The 20,999-nt window shown below is 44.7% G+C and overlaps 1 protein-coding gene across 2 annotated transcripts in view; it reads right to left on the reverse strand.

Moving 5' to 3' along the window:
- Window positions 1–20,253, reverse strand: part of PTPN1 (protein tyrosine phosphatase non-receptor type 1) — a 67,261-nt gene extending 47,008 nt beyond the window's left edge. Inside the window, exon 1 of one of the 2 annotated variants that reach the window (XM_080814750.1) lies at window positions 20,037–20,253. In XM_080814750.1, the coding sequence (XP_080670876.1) occupies window positions 20,037–20,099 (63 nt within the window). In that variant the 5' untranslated portion in view covers window positions 20,100–20,253. The remainder of the gene's footprint in view (window positions 1–20,036) is intronic. The other variant, XM_080814751.1, reaches the window with a different exon arrangement.
- Between the last annotated feature and the right edge of the window lie 746 nt (window positions 20,254–20,999).

Genomic DNA, 20,999 nt, shown 5'->3' on the forward strand with positions numbered 1-20,999 from the left:
TTTGGGTAAGATTTGCTAAAAAGCAAGACCCATTGTTTGTAACAGCGTCTATGACCAGACACCCCACACACACCCCCCACCCTCTTCTGTGCCCTTGATTAAGGGGGAAAAAAATGCCAGAAACTTTCACCACACTATGCCAGAATGTACTTGTGGAACCATCTGTAGTTCTGGAGAGCCCCCACGTTTCTCCTTCAGCTCCACCTGACCCATCTTCTTGATTACAACGATGCCAGATGGAACCTTTCAGAAGCGGTACCTTTTAGAAGTGGTGCATCAAACCCTCCTTTCTAGGTGTGCATTGCACAGTGTCCCTTTCTGCTCAGAAGGGAAACAGTAGCCATCCAGTCAGGGACAAAAAGCTGGGTATGAATGGGCCGAGAACTTCCAGCTCTATGGTCTCCACAAGCCAGTTCGAAAGTGCGAGCTGCTAGAGGGGAGGGCTCAGCCCTGTTCTCTACATCAGCTAACAGCCCAATGTCCGAGCATTTTGGTAGTGTTTAGTGGAGGACAAAAATTAGGTACAGGTTTAGTTGTCTATGTGTTCAGGGAGAGGGATGTTAATAGCCGCAGGAGAGGAGAGGCCTGGAGCACAGACAGACACTTTCCCACAACACTGCCAGGGCCAGGCCCTGCTGCACCATTCAGCCCTCCCAGGTCCTGCCTGCTAGACTGCCTGGTGCTGCCAGTCCTTGCCCAAAAAGAAAGACTGTCTTTGTACCATGTGAAACAGGAGTCAAGCTGTAAGAGACCATAGTCAAGACTGACCCCAAGGTTTAGCCTCTCTCCCGGCAGAAGACATCTTGGACTCCACAACACTGCAGAGGACAGTTCTAGAGCGGGTGTGTAGGTAGTGCACTGCATCACATCACGGACTATCGCAGAAGTCTTCTCTGAAAATGAAATCAGAACTACAACCAAGGGAGGCAATGTTCATTATAAAAGCTGTCATTTTCTGCAATGGGATGTACAATAAGAGGAGAAGGAGATTGAAATTCGTTTGGTTTATAAAGTGTAGTCATCTGGGATTCTATAATTTCTCACAGCAAAAACAACATGGGATAACTCTGCCGCAACATTTAATTAAGAAAACCTCAAAAAGACTATATATTTCTTCCAAAAGCAGGAGACGGATAGGGTATTTGGTTAAAGACCAGAGACAAGCCCCTGCTCAGAAGCAACAAAATGGTAACCAAGGAAAAAAACAGGCCGATGCCAATGCCTGGGGACCCCGGAGGAAAACAAAAAGAGGGTGAGGAAAAGAGAGAGCCAGGCCCAAGAAGAGTCCTTAGGAGCTGTCATCGCTCTCCAGCCCCAGAAACTCTGGCCTAACCGTGTTCCTCTCAGTTCTTCCCTACCCCTGCATCCCTAACTCCAGCCTGCCTCCAAAATCCACAGGTGTCCATACTACACAGAAGCGAGGAGCAAAATCACATCGAGTGCCAGTGTAGCGTGGGAAGGGGAGACATTAACCCATGCCCACACCCACCTTCCCCGCATATACGCACATACATATTACCCCCGAGATGGACTCCGGAACGGTTCTTATTTGTAAAATCAGTATTATGTGTACTGTTAATCACTATCACATACACTAATTCTATGGGGAAGTACCCGTTATATTAATAGGAATATTTCAGGTGTACTGCAGGTGAAAAAGATTCCACAGGTGAGCTTGGAACCTAATCACGATTTATAACACTGATTCTACTGATTCTACTGATTCTACTGTTCCAAGCCCCAGACAACCAACTTTCAAACTTTTGAAGCAGACACATTTGTGTATTAGGGACTATCTGTACTTTCATGCTTGGTGACCATTTTGACTCTATGCCAGACAGAAACGTCCATCTGAACATAGTTCCTGTGAGCTGACCCAAATAGGATTTAAGGGGCTGCTTTAGATGGTAATAAATTTTGAGGTACTCCATGACACAGACCACTGGCCACGGCTTTTACCCAGGCGTGTCGATTTATGAAGGACTCTATGGGGATATTAAAAAAATAAAATAAAATAAATGGAACTCACCAACACAAAATTTTGCCACAAAAACTGACCCTGCTCTATTCTATGGACATACTGTGGTAGCTTTCCGGCTGTTTATTAACACCCCTCCCAACCTGCTTCAGCCTGGGCTTGCTTCTCTCGTCCATGCTCCCCACTTGGCACTGGCAGGCCATCCATGCACCCTAAATGCAGAGGCAGCAAGCAACGACAGATGGACCAGACAGCAGAAGAGACAGTTTATTGCTGGTCTGCAGGCAGTCAAACGTCACGAGGTACACGGGAGAGAACCCACAGAGTTTGGTTACCATGTCTATAGCCAACACCACATGCCCCGTATCCTTATAGGGAAGCAGCCTCAAGATCCAACATGCCGGTAATTGCTAGTGGTGGTTGCGGTGGGGGTGGGGGAAGCAAAGAAGGGGGAAAACAAGACAAAGAGTACGACTGTGGGTGGGGACTCAGTGACACACAGACTGCCACATGGGGACCGAATAAGTTTGCTTACACCCAACACACTGGAACACAAATGCTTATTGCTTCCCACACAACCTTCAACACGTTTTATAAGACTCCTGCCAACAACCCTGTCTTTAAAGCTATTTCTACTCTGTTCTTAACTGTTCTACCTCTGACCCTTCAACCTTGTTTACAGGCATTTTTAGGCTTTAAAAAATCTTGGTAAAAAGGGGTGCCCGGCTGGCTCGGTCGGTAGAGCACGGGACTCCCGATCTCAGGGTTAAGCCCCATGCTGGGTGTAGAGAATTATTTAAAACAAAACAAAACAAAACAAAACAAAAAAAGCTCAGTAAATAACACAGAGGAGTCAGATCTGCTGCTCTAATGGACATAAGCAGAATGAAGGCAAGCAAGTGCTATAATCTAATAAGAAATCTCTATTCCGTTTAGACTCAGTTACTCTGATGAAAGGCAATCCTGGGGCTCCAGGAAAGTAACACATCTGGAGGAAAGGCCGCTGAACCAGGAAGAGCAGGACTCCCTTCGGGTCAGGGGGGTCACGAGTGGGGTCTCAGTTCACTTGAAAACAATCTTCGCCCCAAGCTGTTTACCATGACGGTTTTAAAATAGGTGCTCGGCAAATCGCAAAACTAAGTGTTTCTTTTCTAAATTCGGTTACATTCTCGTAAAAATTCCAGTTTAAAAGAAAAACCTTCAAAAAAAAAAAAATCAAATACAATAAGAAGCCAAACCAACCCTACGTATCCCTTCTTCACCAGACTAGATGTGTCATTCCGCTCCAAGCTACAAAGCCGAGCTTGCCCAGGCAAGAAACAAGGCTTTCGCATTTATTTTTATTCCTCTCCTCCTCTTCTCCACTCAAACAATACCGCTTGTTTCGTAAGATCAGAAGATGAGGGAAAGGTTAAGATCCACAAATAATGGAATAATCGTCAGGGCTGAACCAACGATAATATGTTAAGAAAAAGTTAAAAACAAAAACAGTGACTTCATTTCAGATGCAAATGCTTCACCTGACCAGAATTTTTTATTATTATTATTATTTTTGCTCTGAATTTTCTGGCAAGATCCAAATCTTAGGAAATTCCAAACAAATGAAACTCTAAAGGCAATTTACTTAGGAAAAAGGATCTAACTTTAGAGACCCAAGCACATAGCCCCCATTCTTGCCTAGTTCTTTACTTTACAGAGTTGCACCAAACCGACCACAAAATCATATGCTAACAAGAGCTTTGCTTCCTGCAAGTTGACAACTCTCTGGCTTTTAATAAATGCCTCTGTTTCCTGCCAGCGTTGGTCAGTCCCGGCTACCAAACCTATGAAGTCTGAGCGAGGGAGACTTTCATACCATGGCTGTCTCTCATACTTGGCCAGCATGCTGGAACACAACAGCTAATAAGCCACAGGGAAACTGCCCCTCCAGACTGGCATGGTCTGCGCATGGCACAGAGGCCGGGCCAGCTGAGGAAGGCAAGGACAGACTGCAGATGAGACTCTGTTCCATTAGGTGTGGGATGTGTTTATGTGTATGCGTGAGTATATCTGGGTTTAGGCCCAATGAAATGAAATCCGAGGATACACAAGGCACTCTGAGGGAGACACCCAGAATTACACATGGTTGTCCCTCAGAAGGGGCTTCTAATGTCACTGGGGGAGGGAGGGGATGTCAGACACAAAAAATTAATAAAAAGCATATAAAGAAAACAAAGTGTGTGCTAAATCGATGGTGGGTTAGTAACACATGGTTTCTACAGTATTATAAACTCGATCCTCCCTATCAAACAGTTCATGAACATTTTGGGGGGAGGGGAGTGCCAAGGGAGAGACAGAATCTCAAGCAGACTGCCCCCCTGAGAGTGCAGCTCTACACAGGACTTGATCTCACAACCCTGAGATCGTGACCTGAGCTAAAGTCAAGAGCCAGAGGCACAACAAACTTAGCCACCCAGCCACCCCAATTCGTGAACGTTCTGAAGAGCACAGCTCATCCATTTGTTCAGGAACAGCTTACTGGGCACTTTCTACAAGCCAGGTACAATAAGGGGTACTAAGAGATACAAACGACTAAGACAAAAGCAGTCCCGACTCAATTTTAAGACGTGAAAGGTGACTCGGAAATTTGTCAGTGAACAGGCAACTAAAGGACAGTGGATATGACTACAGCACAGCCGCACAACATGCTATGAGAAGGGAAATACGGGGGTCATGGGAGGACCTAGAAGAGGTACCTAACTTGGATCTGGGGAAAGGGAAAATCAAAGAAAGCCTCCTAAAAGAGGATGCCTAAGATGTGACTGAAAGGAAGAACTAGAATTAGCAAGGTAGAATGTTCTAGGCAGAGGAAACAGTACACGTAAAGGCTCTGGGAGAGACAGAGAACATTACCATTTCAGGAACTAAAAGTGTTTTGAAGGCTGCACCAGACTGCGAGAATGTGCCCGCGCATGCTCTGCATTCAAGGGCTATTACTACTTCCTGAGTGAGTAGCTGAGACAGCCCCGGAAGAAACAAAGAGTCAGATGAAAAGGAGCAGTATGGGGGGACCCCTGACGAACATCCCCAGTAGAGGATCAGAGAAGAAGCCCAAGAGGGAGAGCGAGGACAAGCTAGAGAAACAGAAGCTATAAAAAGAAAGAAAAAGGAAATAATAAGAGCAAGTAATGGAAAACATAGGCTAGAGAAAATTGAAGAAGCAAACAGAGTCAGCCATGTTAAACGGTACCATGGTAAGAATGCAAAGAATCCCTTGGATTAGCAACAAGGAAGCCAACAGCGACATTCTCAGGAATTACTCTGTGGCTCGGTAGGGTGGAACCTAACTTCCCTGAGTCAAAGTGACTGGAAGGTGAACAATGGACACAGTGACCTATTTATTTCGAACACTTCAACTGGAGAAGGAAACTAAAGAGCAGTGGCTGGAGGGAGAGTCACAGCTGGAGGAAGCCTGAGTTTAAATGGTTCAAGTAGGATGACAATAGAGAGGGAGGGTTAAGGACACATGCCTAAAAGGTCACTAACCTTTTAGGGCAAGATGCCTTCAACAGGTGAAATGGGAAGGTGTCAAGAGCACACACCTAAGGGTTGCCTCAGACAGGAAGGAAGGGCCCCTTCTCCCTGTTAGAGAAATGAGGTAGGAAGGATGGCAGCTGAGTTTCAGATCTAACAGCCAGGGGTTGGGGGAGACAGATCTAGGCTGAAGACTGGATTTCTAGTGGCTCAAGTGGCAAAACTGGGTGATTTTCTCCACTAGGAAGATTTTCTTCCCTTAGCACTTAGGAGCCTCAGCGCAGGGAGAGAAAGGCTGGTCCGGGGCTAGAGCAGGTCATGGATGCTGACAGCAAGCAGATGGGCAAAAAGGCTAGGAACGTCGGAGAGGCAGCATTTCACGTCATGACCACTGTGGAAGAAGGGGAGAGAGGACTTGGGGCTGGGAAAGGAGCAGCTGGAAATCTGGATTCGGATGAAACCCAGAGATGGGGAAGTAACTGAGTGAGGGAGTGTGGAAGCACAGGAGGCCGGGACTACAGAGCACAGGGTCTGAGTTTGAGGAGGTGTGTAAGGGAGAGAAGATCCCAAGGACCCGGCCTTGCCCACAGGAGGGGACAGCAAAGAGAGAGGGACATGCAGTTTCCAGGGATGAGGTGGGCATGCTGGGTGGACTGCCCAAATGAACACTGACATGGCCCAGGGGTGACAGCAGCCTTGGAACAGAAGACCCACTGTGAGTCAGGTAAATTAAGAGGAGGAGGCAGGGATGGGGGGGTGGTGCAAGAACTTAAACACTTCCCCAATACGGCAATTTATTGACTAGGAGGAAATCTTAACCAACTCCGAAGATTAAGATACACACCCCCTCTCTCTCCCCTCCAACCCCAAGTGTTTTCACTTACCTTAGCAAATCTGAAGACAAAGAATAATCAATGAACCAGGGGTCTTATCCAGAGTCTGGACTTCTATAAAGAATGCCTTTTTATAATACTTCTTATTCACTTCCACCTTAAAATTGGTTGCTTTCCCCACCACACCCTGCAATATTTTGGCCATTTAATGGCTATGTTTTAGTGATTCTGTTGAGAGGCTTGTGAACCATTCTTTTTCTACTCCATACACCTACTTCAGCTATGTTCTGTAGACATGGATATGATTTCAAAATAAAACCAGAAAAAACACACATTCACTCAATCATCCCGCTCACCATTAAAAGAGAAACAGTCAAAATGTCTTTTTTTGTACTTAATCATCTATTGGTAAAGAAAACTCTCCTTTTCAAATCTTTAACTAGTAATCAATTAGTAATTAATCAGTAATCACATGCAGGACTTCTGCACATAATCTTCGCAGCTAGAATTAGAAGAAGGGAAAAGGAAAGAGGACTCACAACACCATAATGGTTTGCAGATACCAATTCTGACCACTTCTACACGGCAAGGAGCACAGTAAGCATGTGAATGAGAAACAGGCAGTAAGCAGTAAATCCCTCAGAATTTCTCAAGATGAACATTTCTGTGTCTAAACTTAAGCAATCGTAGTCTCAGAATTTGTAATCATATCCAAAGTGTTTAAATGCCTAAAAATTAAAGCCTATTACTCAGCCATTTAAAAGTAGGATAATTATCAGCAAATTTAAGTTATTTTATAAGGTACTTGACTTGAAAGAGTCACTCAAACAAAGCCATCTGTGTACCAAAAACTGCTAATAAACAGACCACGTAATGGGATAAGCCAGCCAACATCATTAAAAATATCCTTTAAAATCCACAATGAATAATTGAGACCTTTAATCTCATAGTGTCAGCTGCAAATCAGGGGTCTAACCACATAATTTCAATTTATTCATGACAAGTCAGGCTTATACTTAAAGATTCTTCTAAGGAATCTTTATTTTGCCTATTAAAATATGTAATAATTCTGCTAGTTTTACAGGCTGAGGAGACTGCATAAACTCTACAGCCAAGTCATCGATCACGGCAGTCAGTACGGCGCTGACTTGCCGGCTAAGTGCAGCTCACTGTGGCTGGTGCGCTCCGGCTGGAAGCTGACGGCACACCAACCTCCTCCTGAAGAAGACATCTACACAGACACGGCAGTGCACGGTGGCACGCGGTCAATGCCATGATGTACCCTCCACTATGCCATCCTATCAGAAGGGTTCAGAGGCCATGAGTGCAGTCAAGGTAAGAAGTAATGGCACAGGAAACGGAAAAAAAGGGAGAAAGGAACTATATGTGGGAGGGCATAAAATGTACATGAAATGTGTGCTGGGGTTAAAATCGAAGAGAAAGGAAGTTACATACGGTCCCAAGTTCTCAAACGCAGGTAATGTTAACACTTAATATGAAGGGCAAGGAGGAGCCCAGATTCGGGGTCTGGAGAACATACAGGGCTCGCTCCTGCTTGCTCGTGGGATCCCCACTTAGACATTACTTTTATAGACTGTCCTTCCTTGCCTGACAGCTCCTCTGTCTGTTCTTCCTGCTCTCAAGTGTGCCCTGGGCCTAGGCCTGTGAGTTTTGATCACTCTGAACTGGGACTATCTCTATTCAGCCCCTTTGCTGGCTGGACTATGAAGCTGCCAAGGGCGAGGACCAAGTGTGTCTTGTTAACCACTATCCTCACTGTCTAGTGAGGCCCTAGAGCACCCAGGAGCTGTTCATGTGTTTGCTCAGTGAATGAATGAATGGACCCTGCCTGCAAGAAGCTTACAATCCAGAACAGAGAGGAAATGAGGTGGATGAAAAGCTTCATGGAGAAATTGGTCTTTAGGTTTTCATTTCATTTCATATACACAAAAAAGGTATAAAATGGCTAATGCCATCCTGTCACATGATGTAGGGATACTAAAATATTGAACTGGTTTGGGGATCCCCTTTTGGGATTCTGCTTTGGGGGGAAAGGTACAAAACTTAGAACAAAGACCTTGACTGTTTAATAATGGTAAAGAATCTTCCCTGTTTGTTCTAATTTGTCATATACAACATTATCTCTGTGGAATAACAGATGCTCAAGAAGGATCAAAGAAAAAGAATGACCTACAATATAACACGTCCTTCTGCTCCTGAACAAGGATCGAGACCTTAACAACACACATTCTCTGTAACCCGTGTATTTATTTTACTTGTATCATGGCTACCATTTATTTCATCCCTGGACAGAGTAATGTAGAGAAGCCATATAATCATGAGTTCAGACCCGTGACAAATGGTCTCATCCCTAACCAAGTCATAAAATAAGTCACTAAAAACACTACTTCTTCGGTTTCTCCATGCAAGCGTATTTGTGCAACTCATGCTTTTTATCAAGTCCCAATTTAATTTCCATGTTGGTCATCAAAAACAGTTCGCGGAAACAGCTGAACACGGGACAAAAATACCCTTACACTCAGTCGCCCAAGGTGGAAAAAAATGGTGGCAGCTTCCAACTTCCTCAAAATAGCAGGAGGGGCTAACGATGAAGAGGGGAAGGGGAAGGACTGGAAGAAGCACCTGGTTCAAGATTTCATCCTGGATGTTAACGTCAAGGGCATTCTCCTAGGCATTTTCAGACTAGCCACCAAATTTGCCTCTGGCTAGTCCTCCCTTGCTTTGATCTTCCCTAATGACAGTGTACCAGCTACTTAGCAAGGCTAAACATCTTTTTAAAAGCATCTTAATTCTAATACTAATATCAAATGCCAAGGAAAAACCCAACTTGGACTAGAAGCTGCAAACTCAAGAACATCCAAGAGCTGGGCGGTTCATGTAAGGGAGGGCGGCGTGACCCGCCGTGGAGCTGTGCTAAACTGAAGCACACACACGTGTGTGTCCAGCAGGAGGGGTGCCCCTCGGCCTAGCAGACCACGGCCAAGGTGGGTTCAGACAGGGTAGTCTTCAGATTTTTCAAGAGAAGACGAGAAATACAGATTTGTATGTAACTTCTCCTGATTTAGAAACAATGACAAAAATTTAAACTCCTCCTAAACAAACAAACAAACAAACAAACGAAAACACTGTGTGGACCAACCAAAACAGGACTGTGGGTGGCCAGTCTAACATCTAGGAAAAGAGGACAGAAAACTGAGTAAAGGTCTAAAACTACAAACTATCTCTCCTATGTCCTAACAAACCAGGAGACCTGGCACAATTCCTTGTCTCTCTCTCTCTGCAGCCGAGCACCGGCGTGAGCACGACCACAGTGCTGCTGTCAAGCTGGACTGCGGACACGGGCGCAGTCTTCAAGGCTCTAATACCTAATTGTCCTTCTAAAACACTGCCTGCTATCAAAGGCCAATTTACAGTGCATACTATATGGCAGGGCATGTGAAGCACTTTGCACAGTGCCTGGAGCACAGAACAGATTCGATAAATGTTCTCTGTTTACTGTGTTCTATTACAAATGAGGGTAGAACATGGGTCAGACCATGCATTTCTCCCTTGAGCAGGAGGTATTAGTCCAATTACAAAACCCAATAATCCTTTTTAGACATAAGAAGGATTTCTAAGGAAAGAGATTCTAAGGAAACAACATTCATCAATGGTACGTAGTTATTTTACGAAATAATCGGATTTAGGCCCTCACTGGGCAATGTAATTATTTTTAAGGACATAATAATCGATTTTTAAAGTTTTAAGTTGAGTTAATTTGGAAATGTAAAGCTCCATCTCACTATTAGGTAAGGGGGAATCACATAACATATAAAGCTACCAAGTCCAGCAAGAGTAGGACACGAAGCCCCACGTTTTCCGGAAAAGCTGCCCCATCCTCCTGGCTCCTCATGTGACTGTGCACTTGTAGAATGTTAGCTTCGAGTCATGCTGTAAGGCTATCTTGTCTAATCTCCACATTTTACACATCCTGCATGTAACTCTTTCAAGGTCCCACAACACTCAAAAGCTGACTGAGAACCTGGACCCAGCCGTCTTTTTCCATGACCTCACAAATCCCTGGGGAGAGGTCTGTTCAGGCTGGATGGTTAAGGGTGGTAGCTGGGCAGCCTGGGACTAAAGCCTGGAAACACAACTGTCCTATGTGAAACTGACCAGCGCCGGGGAGAGATTTAAGGCCCAGCCCTTAGGAGCAAATGGCCCTATCCACCAAGGGCACAGGGTGGGGAAGGTTTCCGACACACAGCCAACCAGAGCCTCACTTCAGCAGTACACCTCAGGGTCCATCACGCTCTTTTAAAAATCCTCGAATATCAACTGTGCCCTTTTAGCCACCAGCTTGGAGCAAGAGTTCCAAACCTCAATGAAAGAATCTAATTCACCCACTGGAAAAGGAGAGATGTCGCTAAGCAGAGGAATTAATGATTTTAAAAGAATGTTACTATGCTTCAAACTGTCCAACTTCCAAGGCACTGAAAAAGTATTTTGTGAAATGCAGGCCAGTGGAGAATAGATTGTGTCCTACATTCAAAATCTTTCTAGAAAGCATGTTTTAATGTCAAAGGATATAAAGCAAGCTGAGAACAGGAGACTAAAATTAGCTCAAACCACAAATAACCTAACACACTTATCACTTCCTTATGATCAACCTACAAAAATCAACATTAAAGGCATTTACAAAACTAAGGGTGTGATGCCAATTTACACCTTTAACTTCAGCTGTATCCTTTCTTCCTTCCAAACACACCTGATGTGTGAACATTACCAAAAAGTGACAATTTATTAATTTGAAGACAAGCAAGAGGGAAACCATTAGAGATAGGTTTTGCCCTGTCAATACAACAGCACGAACCAGTTCTTAAGTGGTTAGAATGGTAACCACCTCCTCAAACTGAAGATAGGAAATTCTAGGGGACGGACCACACCCATCTCCAGCTGCATTTCACCCTGAGAACTAGGGACACACCGGATTCCTACTTCTAACCGAAGTTTGCCTCCGTCTCCTAAAAACTTTTATTTCCTACTTTTTTTTTTTTAAGATTTTTATTTATTTATTTGACAGAGAGAGATCACAAGTAGGCAGAGGCAGGCTGAGGGAGAGGGAGAAACAGGCTCACTGCTGAGCGGAGAGCCCGATGGGGGGCTCGATCCCAGGAACCTGGGATCATGACCTGAGCCAAAGGCAGAGGTTTAACCGACTGAGCCACCACCCCGGTGCCCCTATTTCCTACTTTCAAAACCAACATCTTCCAACAAACCAAGTCTGTTGGGAAACACAAAAGTTTCTTGTCATCAAGTGATGGAGCAAGTTGCAAGAGGAAGCTCTGTTGACAAATACACGTCCATAAAAAAACAAAACAAAACAAAAGCAAACAAACAACAACAAAAAGAACCCGACTAGGTTGGTTAAACTTTTACAGTGATTCTCTCTGCACGATGACTATGATTTGGTAAGTTTTCTGGGGAGAACACAAGCTCACAAAAGATGGAAACAAGTGGTTAAGGAAAGGTGAGGTAGGACCTGCCAACGGCTGCCATCACTCAAACGCTCAGAAGCATCCTTCCTCCCAGGCAGGAACCTAAGGGGGAAAGCAGCAGACCTGGGTGCTGCGACAAGAACAGAGGAAATCAAATACCAGTCATGACACTGATATTTGCAGGGCATGCTGAGAAAAATTGTTAGTGGGATATGAAGGACTGTTTAGTATACTTCAACCGAAGTGGTATCATGACGGGTGCATAAAGGATCCACTGAAACCCAGCATCACAAGGATGTGGCTTCTCAAGGACTGTTCAGAAGACGTGATCAGCTCTCCCCTACTGTAGCTAAATCACCGGGTGCACGGGGGACTGCTCTGGGAACGCGGCTTTGGGCCTGTAAACCTCATGTGGCTTAATGCAACTTCCTGACCTTGCCCCATTCTGCTGCACCCCCTCCTTCACCCCATCCCGGAGGAGGATGACCCCAAAGATCCCCGCAACAGGGAGCAGGTCTCCAGTTCATGCAGAACAACAATGGCGATGCTCCTGGATGCTCCTAGATTCTCCTAACTCTAAGATGCTGTTAAGATACACTCCCAAGCGGAGGACAAACAAAGCCAAACAACAACAAAGACACACAAAACAAAATATCCTCCCCCAAAGAAAACCACAAAGTATCTTCTTAGAGGCGCCTTCTCTCCTCGCACAAGTGAGCCACACAAATATTTATGACCCAGTGAAGGCATTTCTTTCCTTGGCCCGTGCAGAAGCAAAGTAATAAGCCCTATCTGAATAATGAAGCAGGACAAAATCTAAAAGAGATAAATATAACAGTGACAAATGTGTAACCATCAAGGGAATTTGAAGCTGTTTTACCACATTCCGTGAAATGCAACTTGCCTATTTGTTCTCTCGAGTGAAGTTATATTGAGAAGTGATTTCATCCACAGGCATTTTTAAGTAACCTCTTGTTCTTAAGAGAACTCCAACTATTTGGAATAATTACTTGATGTTCGCTTTCCTGTAAGCAATTCGCCATAGTGTATAATTTTCTGAGTAATCAGTACTCATCAGAATAAAAACTAGCTAAGCCGTTCAGTGAAACTTAGTGTGGCAATTGTAAAACGAGATTCCTCAAAAGGAAGAGATACACCAATAAGAAGCCCATTAAGTAAGAAAAAAGGTCAGGGGAAAAACATTTTATGAGAATAACGGATCAGGAACACTTTTTCCTTCTCCAATCACTAACTAATACATTTAAAAAAGCACAATTTTGGAAACCTAGTTTTGCTATGCTCATCTTATCTTTGCAAGCGGTGTCGCTTGCCCACAAAAGCCACAAACACAGCCGAGGTTTTTTTTTCCTTCGTCTGTAAAAGAAAACATGCCCCACTCAGTCTTTGGGAAGAAGCCTCGGCAAGTAAAAGAGAAGGAGCCCAGGACACAAGCCTACCTGGGCCCAAAGATTTCCTTCAGCAAGTGGCAACCCCTCAATTAGGATCCGGAATTTCTTGGCACTGCACCAGATTCAGAGTACGAAGATATATATACATATACATTTATTTCCAGGGGAAATATAGACCTCAAGTGTCTCTTTGCTAATAAAGCCATATTTACTCTGTGAGTCCATATGGTAAAAGTAACTTCTTGAAGCACCAGTTCGATCTAATTACCCTGGGCGATGTGGAAAACATACTGCTTCACTAGAATCATAAGCATTCAGAACTGCAAATTCAATCACGTCACAATTTTTTTTAAAAGAAAAAATCAGTTATTAGTTGCTGTTACTTTGTCTGCAGTGTGACCCATATCACATTCCATCCCATCAATGGATATGGGGGACTAGACTTTTCTTTGACTATTTATTTCAGGGGGGGAAAAATCTTCCATGTGAAATGGTCTTGTTTCCAGTTTTCAGACATTCAAAATTTATAAACTGTCAGTACGATACTCATGATTATGTCAGGCTGCCTAGCTGAAAGGGCAGCAGCGAGTGAACTGTAAAGTCCACTCCTACCAAGGACTATTTCTAAAGCGCTGGAGAATTGGGTACTTTCTTCTCAAACATGGCAGCTGTGTAAACGATCACACTATTCAAATGAAGTTTAGACCAGATGTAGGTTTCTTTCTAAAATTACATCATAAAGGGCAGCTACTCTTGGGTACCTAGCTGGGGTTGAATCTTTCGTAAATTCTCAAGAATCAGTTCCTCTATCTTTTACGGGAAAAACCACCCAATTGCTACTTAGAGAAAAACTGCAAGCACATTGCATATGTCAGTGCTACTCATTTTCCCACATGACTAAATCAAATGAACCCCACTTATTACAAATGTTTGGTACTTCTTGGGGTGGGCGGAAGAGACTCAATTCTTTTGAGTCGTTAACTATACTCACAAAACTCATACACATTTTTAAGCCTAACTGTACTCACCAACACCCACACCTTACAAAACTGAGTAACCACTGCAGTGTTTACAAGGGTGACTTCAGGAACATTCAATTCTCTGTGTGAGTACATTAAAGACTCTTTATTCCTTGATGTGAACTCTGTGATCAGTTAGACCAGGATCATTTTTACCAAGGAAGGGACTGAAGAAGAAAGGAGGGGGCCCAGTTAGCGTGGTTAGTGACAGAGCTGGGACCAAAAAAAAAAAAAAAGCGAAAGATTCAACTACTCCCCTGGCTGGAAGGGTGGTCTGATCAAAGACCAAAAAACATCTGCCTTTACCATTTATACTTAGGGGGAAAAAAAAAATCACACTCTGTAAGGGTTGTTACTTTATGGAGAACCATATTTTATATTCCATAATCAAAAATATTTCACAAAACAACCACATGCAAAGCCCTTCTAGAAGGCACGTGAGAGCAAGTCAAGAGGGATAAGGACTGAGTAATTCTTAGAGAGAGCACCTCCAATTCTCCTATGAAGTTCGCCTTAGTCCAAGTACAAATTTGTTATTAAATGTAAAGTTCCTATAAAACAAACTGGTGGTATCAGCTTCCACTAGGTAAGAATTCAATCCTTTCTTCCAAGCCACCACGGCAGGCAGTATGAAACTGCCTCAGTAGGCCATACCTTAAAAGGTGGTGATTTTCTCCAAGAGTGACCTCTGCTACCAGTACTAATGCAGGCTAATCTAATTGTTTCTACCATTCCTTCCCCACCTAGAATGGGAGCTGGGAAACAGGTCTTGTTTGTCTTTATACTGCCAGAGCCTGGCAGAGTGCTGCCAGCCAATTTAATCCCAACATTTCTTAGGCACTTTGTGCCTGGTGCAGAGGACACCAAGATGAACGAGAGAAGGAAAAGCTGATCTCAACAGCTTGGACTCAAGAGGACACAGGCCCTGGTAGAAACAGTGCCTTTAAGAGCAGGGTTTTAGATGAGATAGGTATAAAGCTGTCTGGAAACACATACGCAGGGGAGAGAGCAAAATCCAAAGCGAGGAGGCGCACATTTGAGCTGGGAGAAACGAGCCAGACCGTGGGAAAGGCAGCCTGGACAGAGTGTTAAGCCAAGACACAGAAGAGTGAAAGCTACAGATGAGTTAGTTTGGAGGACGCTGCACCTTCTAGTGCGGCTAGAATAGAATGTGCATGGGAGGGGTGGCTGCAGCTTGGCTGCCACATGAAGGAGTTTGGACCTTACAGGTATTTCGAAAGCACTAGAAGTAGTTCGACCAAGTGACAGGATCAGGTCTGTTCTTAACACAGTTATTCTAGGGATAACGTCAAGAATATACAGGGTGGGTGGGGGAAGATGTGAAGAGACCGTGAAGGGACCGTATTAATTCGTTACCAGCTGCTCTCATTTCTGTGGTGTGAAACTAAAAATGACAAGTGTCTCACAGGCAAAATTTGAGAACCTAGACCCCTGGGGTGAAAGAAAGGATGCCATGGTGGCCAATCAATGAGATGTGGTAGAGGGAATCAAGGACTATCCTCAGCGTTCACGGATATTCAAAACATGTACATGAAATGACTGGTACCAAACTACACTGTCTTGGAAACAATGATCTAGCTAGACTCCCCATCTCCCCCCAGAACATGGGCAGTAGGAAGAAACATGCCCAGCCTATTTGTCAGTATTGTCTGGTGACAATTAAGCAACAAATGAACAAACTGACAAAGTAACAAGAATGAACAAATTCACGTCAACACTAGGGAGGGATAGCAGCTTGCATCTGTTGCTGGCAGGAAGGTTTAGAAGAAAGTACCTGCTTTAGAAAACCACGGCGTAGGACAAAAACTGCCCAAAGCATTCTGCAATATAGAAATCAGAAAACTGACAATTCAAAAAGGGGGGCAGGGGAGAAAAAGAAAAGGCACAATTATCTCAGCAGTTGATAGTCTGAAAAACCCTTACAGGGGCATTTTTAAATGTATTTCTATCGTGAAATTCAGTATGCACTCAATTACATTATTCAGTACCAGGTATGGCAGTTAGGGGAGCCATTCATGCTAAAAAGCAAATGCAGTGAGGACGCTGTGGAGCCCAAGAGCAGATCACCAGCAACTGACAGTCGTCAGCATCGCCATGATCCCCGGGCTGACTTTTCAGAGCCATCTGATACAGTTTACCTGCTTCCAAAAGTACCAAAGTGTACCTATAGATATGCCAGCGATGCCAAAGAAATACTAATAGCAAGAAGTGCCCTCCACTGTTTCTACCAGTGCTCCCAGTTACCTTGAGTCCAGTTACAAGGTCTTCCCACCATTTCCAAAGTGGTGGTCAGACACCTAAATTTAGTCCACTCAAACCAGGGCTACACAAGAACATTTAGATCTAATGGGTCACTCAAGATGACTAGAACTTCCCAATCTCTCCATGTCATTTCCGTTTGTCTTTTTTTTTTTTTTTTTAGTGAAGTGAGTCATAGTGTATAGATCTTTCTCCTCTGCACAAAATAGTTTCTCTCTGAAGAGAGCGGTACTGATCTAAAAATTACAATGAAATTTTAACATTCACCTTCTTGGACTGTAACAATGTAAGCTGTACACAGCAGCAAGGAATTTGAGTGAACTACTGTTACAGCATGGTTTAACCTAGTCAGGCATTTGATCGTATTTCATAATGAAAGCAGCTATAAAAGCAAATGTCAATTGGAAGAGCAGCCCACTTTACAAAGCCTGCCTCTAACATGGAATAAATCTTGACTTCAAGTCACGAGCTATTGTTGCAATTGTGATTGTTTACAATCACATCATTCACACTGAAAAATAGTGAACAGAGTCAGAGAACTGAAGAACTGGAGATGAGACAAACAGCAAAACACCTGACCCAAACCTTAAACTACAAACGGAGGGCAGCTCATTAGCTATTTTCATTCATTCCAGCCCTCTCCTCTCTCATTCCGGCTCTGGAAAACCAATCCCTTTCCCGTGTCTGCCATCTCTCCCCTCTTCTGGACAGCCAGACCAACTCAAACTCCAGGCTCACTAAGTACGACTTCCACTTTTCAAAACAGGCACACAATCGCTTAAATGACAGAAAACAACTTTTAAAGCCATCTACATATGCTAGCACAGCTGACTTTTTATATATCTAAATGCTGATTAGTATCTATGCGCTTAATAATTAAAAACACAGTTATGCTCACTTTCTCAAGTTAGGCTAGCACAGAATCTTTGCCTGAAACGTTTGTTTCCTAAGCCACCAATTCCTCGGCATTCAAGCCTAATTCACCCTTTGTTCTTCTCCCAATTGTTTCCAAGCTTTTGCATCTTTCTGTTTTAGTTAGGAAAGAAGTATAGTGAGAAATAACCGCACAGTCTCACTTACAAAGTTGTAAGCCAAAATTACCTATTATTTTTAAAATCATAACAGACTACACAAGCTCAAAATGACTTTGTAGAGGGCTGCCCTCACTGTGACATGCTATAAAATATTAATTTTTTTACTTCCATTTCCTACCAGTGATGAACACATTTCTTTGAATTCTTGAAAAATAATGGTTTTGGGAAATTGAGACACACTTTGGGAAATTTGCCACTTTAGACTCAAGGTCGTTTGAACTCTACGTTTTTAAAAATGCCACGGTTGCCCAATAAAGAGCCACTGTTAAACTCAAAAAGGAAAGGAGATTCTGATTTCAATTTTAGAAAAGAAAAATATCTGTATGGTATAGGTGAGAAAGCCTATAGTGGACAATTCTCTAAAATAAAAAGGAACCACCTCCAGGAACATGCAATCCACCAAGAAGCTGGGAAAATCTCGACACACAGCGGTGTGGCTAACTCCTGGCATTCCAATGTGGTAGCCACACATAAGAATGGTGAGGGAAATTAACTGAGAACCAACATGCTTCATGCTGGGGGCGTGCATAACACGGTTTTAACAATGCCTAGATGATAGGTTTCCCACTCTGCCCTAAAACAGTAAGAAATAAAATTCAACCAAGAACTGTTTTTTTTCTGCCCAAGAACTTTTTATAATATGAATTTGTTGTTGCCAACTTAGTTTCAGTACCAAAGATTTCCCCCAATGCTTCCTAGAGGCCATCTCCACTTGTGATGAGATATATTCTAATCAATACTTCAAACCAACAGTTTTTTCATTTAAAGCCACTTGAGACTCTACTGCATTAGATCTGATGTAGAAAATCTGTCTGCACAATCTTAAAGTTACTAGTGGAATTCATTCAATTAACTCAGAGATGAGACAATACAAATTTCATATATTGATTCAGCACAGTTATACAGATTACAGTGGTTAAAAATACTAGTCTATTAGAAGTGAATATCCATTACAGTCCTAGTAAGAATCCTGTCAAATAAGCTTGATGCAAATCCACATGAAGCCAGGCCTGCCAAAAAAAGGCTTTTGTTAGTCAAGCATACCAAAGAACTGCTTAAAGCTTTTTTCCTTTTCAAGTGGAGCTCAAAATAGATTTTAATACTACCAGCTGATGGATCTCACAATTTGCCTTTTGAGCCTATAAGCTGAAAACAGAATAAAATGCATTCTCCCTTCACACAAGTAACAAAAATCTCCCTATTCTGTCCATTGCCTATTTAAAATACTGAGTGTGGTTTTGGTTAATCCTCACAACCCCCGCAATGACATTTAATCAGGAGCTCATATTTTCTTTAGAGGATTTAGCTCCTTATGAAAGCAGACCTTCTCGTGTTGTTAATCTGATGCTGCAGACTGGTGAGAAACCCTACCTTCCTAACTTTTTTTTATTTATGAACCACCTAACCCACAAGGAGAGGAAGACTGGGAGGACTCGATTATCTCAGCCAGGACAAAAAGGGTAAGATGCTCACTGGGGAGAGAAGCTGTTTTAGAGAGGGCAAAAAAAAAAAAGTTAACCTTCCCGGTTTCCTGCCCGGAAGGGTAATATTTTGGCCCCAGAGGAGTCAGTTTTGCAGGTCTTCTGGCTAAAAAGCACTTTGGTCAGATCATCTCAGGGCTCGCCCCTGCTCCCCATTCAGCACACAGAGCAGAAGTCTCTTCCTCTGACAGATCCTCCCTGGCCCCCCTTGAGGTGGTCCACCTTCCAGGCAGTGACTCTACCCCGTTATGGTGTTTTGTTTTCCTCACCGCATCTGTCACAATCTGAAATGATTTGCTCATGTGTTTGACTGTCCTATTCCACTCCGAGCTCCGCGAGACACAGGGTCTTGTCTGTCTTGTTCTGCAAACACTACTTCCAGCGCCATGCCCAGCACGGAATAGGCAGGCCGATTCATGTTCACTAAATGAATGAACAGGAAGGGGGGAGAGGACTGTCATCCTTGGGACTTGACACACACTGAGACGAGGGGAAAGGAAATGTGAAGGAGGGAGGGGGGAGTAACTCTTTCCCCCCAGGGAGACAAAGGAAGAGAGTCTGAGGTGGTCCAGTCTAGAAAAGGAAGTAGTGGGGGTGTTCCATCAACCCCAGGGGACAAAGAGTGGATAAGCAGGGGGGCGGGGTCAGGGTGCGAGGGATTAGCGCAGAGAGCCCCGACGGGCGGCCTCCGGCCTTGAGGATATAAGGTGGGTGGGGGATCAAAGGGGTTTGAGAGGCCCCGGAGAGACGCAGGCCCACCCGGGGGACAAAGACAGAGGAGGCCCGCCTCAGCCGCCGTCGGATCGAATCCTCACGCAGCAGGGCCGAGGCGGAGGGCGAGACCCAGAGGGAGGGCCGGGCCTGGGGGTCTGAGGGGAAGGTTCACACGGCCTAAGCGAGGGGCCTGCCGCGATCCGGGGCGCTACCCCACCTGGTAAATGGCCGCCCAGCTCCCGGCCTTGTCGATCTGCTCGAACTCCTTTTCCATCTCCATGACGGCCCAGGGCGGCTGCTGCGCCTCCTCCTGGGCCCAGTGCACTGCCTGCCGCTCTAGGCCGCGCCGCGCTCTCGACTCTTCAGCACCGCTGCAAGCCTCGACTCCCGCCGCTACTGCCGCCCTAGCCGCCGCTGCTTCTTCATGTCAACCCGGCAGCCGGAAGTACGCACCGCGCTGCCTCAGGCTCCGCCCCCCGCGTGAGAGAACCAATCAACATTCGAAAATGTCGGCAAGAACTTCCACGGGGCGGAGCCGGGGGGAGGTGCTGGGGGAAGTGGCCTCAGCCCCGCGAGACGACAAGCGGCGTGCGTTCTCTCCTCCCCACGCGGGGCTGGGGGCTTGGGCATCGCCCACGCCAGTTGCCTGGGCGACCTTGGGAGCCCCGCCCACGGAGCGTGGGTTTGCAAGGTGCGGTGGGTCTTGGGTTCAAGCCTCAACACAGCCAGTTGAGTTACAGAATGATCTTGAAGTAGCGGTGGATCCGTCCTGCAGCGCCAAGGACCTGGCCTCAGTGCTAGCAAGCTGGAGTATGGGCCGAGGGCTACATGCCTTCTCGGGCCAAATGTCCGCCCCTTTTTCTTTTTCGAGGGTACTGTCCTTGTCTGAGACGGAAGATTTCTGTTTGAGGTCTCCTATCCTGGGCACTGCAAGAATGAATGGATTGGGGTCTTGGAATGATTTTCAATATTTCTCAAAGTAGCAAGGAAATCCTGCTCAGACTGGACTCAGTGGAACACAAATTATGCGGTACATTCATGTATTAAATAATGCAGATTTCTAGAAGCACCTTAAAAGGATTCAGATACCAGGAATCTGTATTTTTCACCAGCAACTCCAGCTGTTATACCTGTGGTCCTTCAAGCACATGTGAGAAAGGCTGGTCAGGTTGCCTTCCTC

The sequence above is a fragment of the Martes martes genome (genome assembly GCF_963455335.1).
Source record: "Martes martes genome assembly, chromosome: 9".
Classification (NCBI taxonomy): domain Eukaryota; kingdom Metazoa; phylum Chordata; class Mammalia; order Carnivora; family Mustelidae; genus Martes; species Martes martes.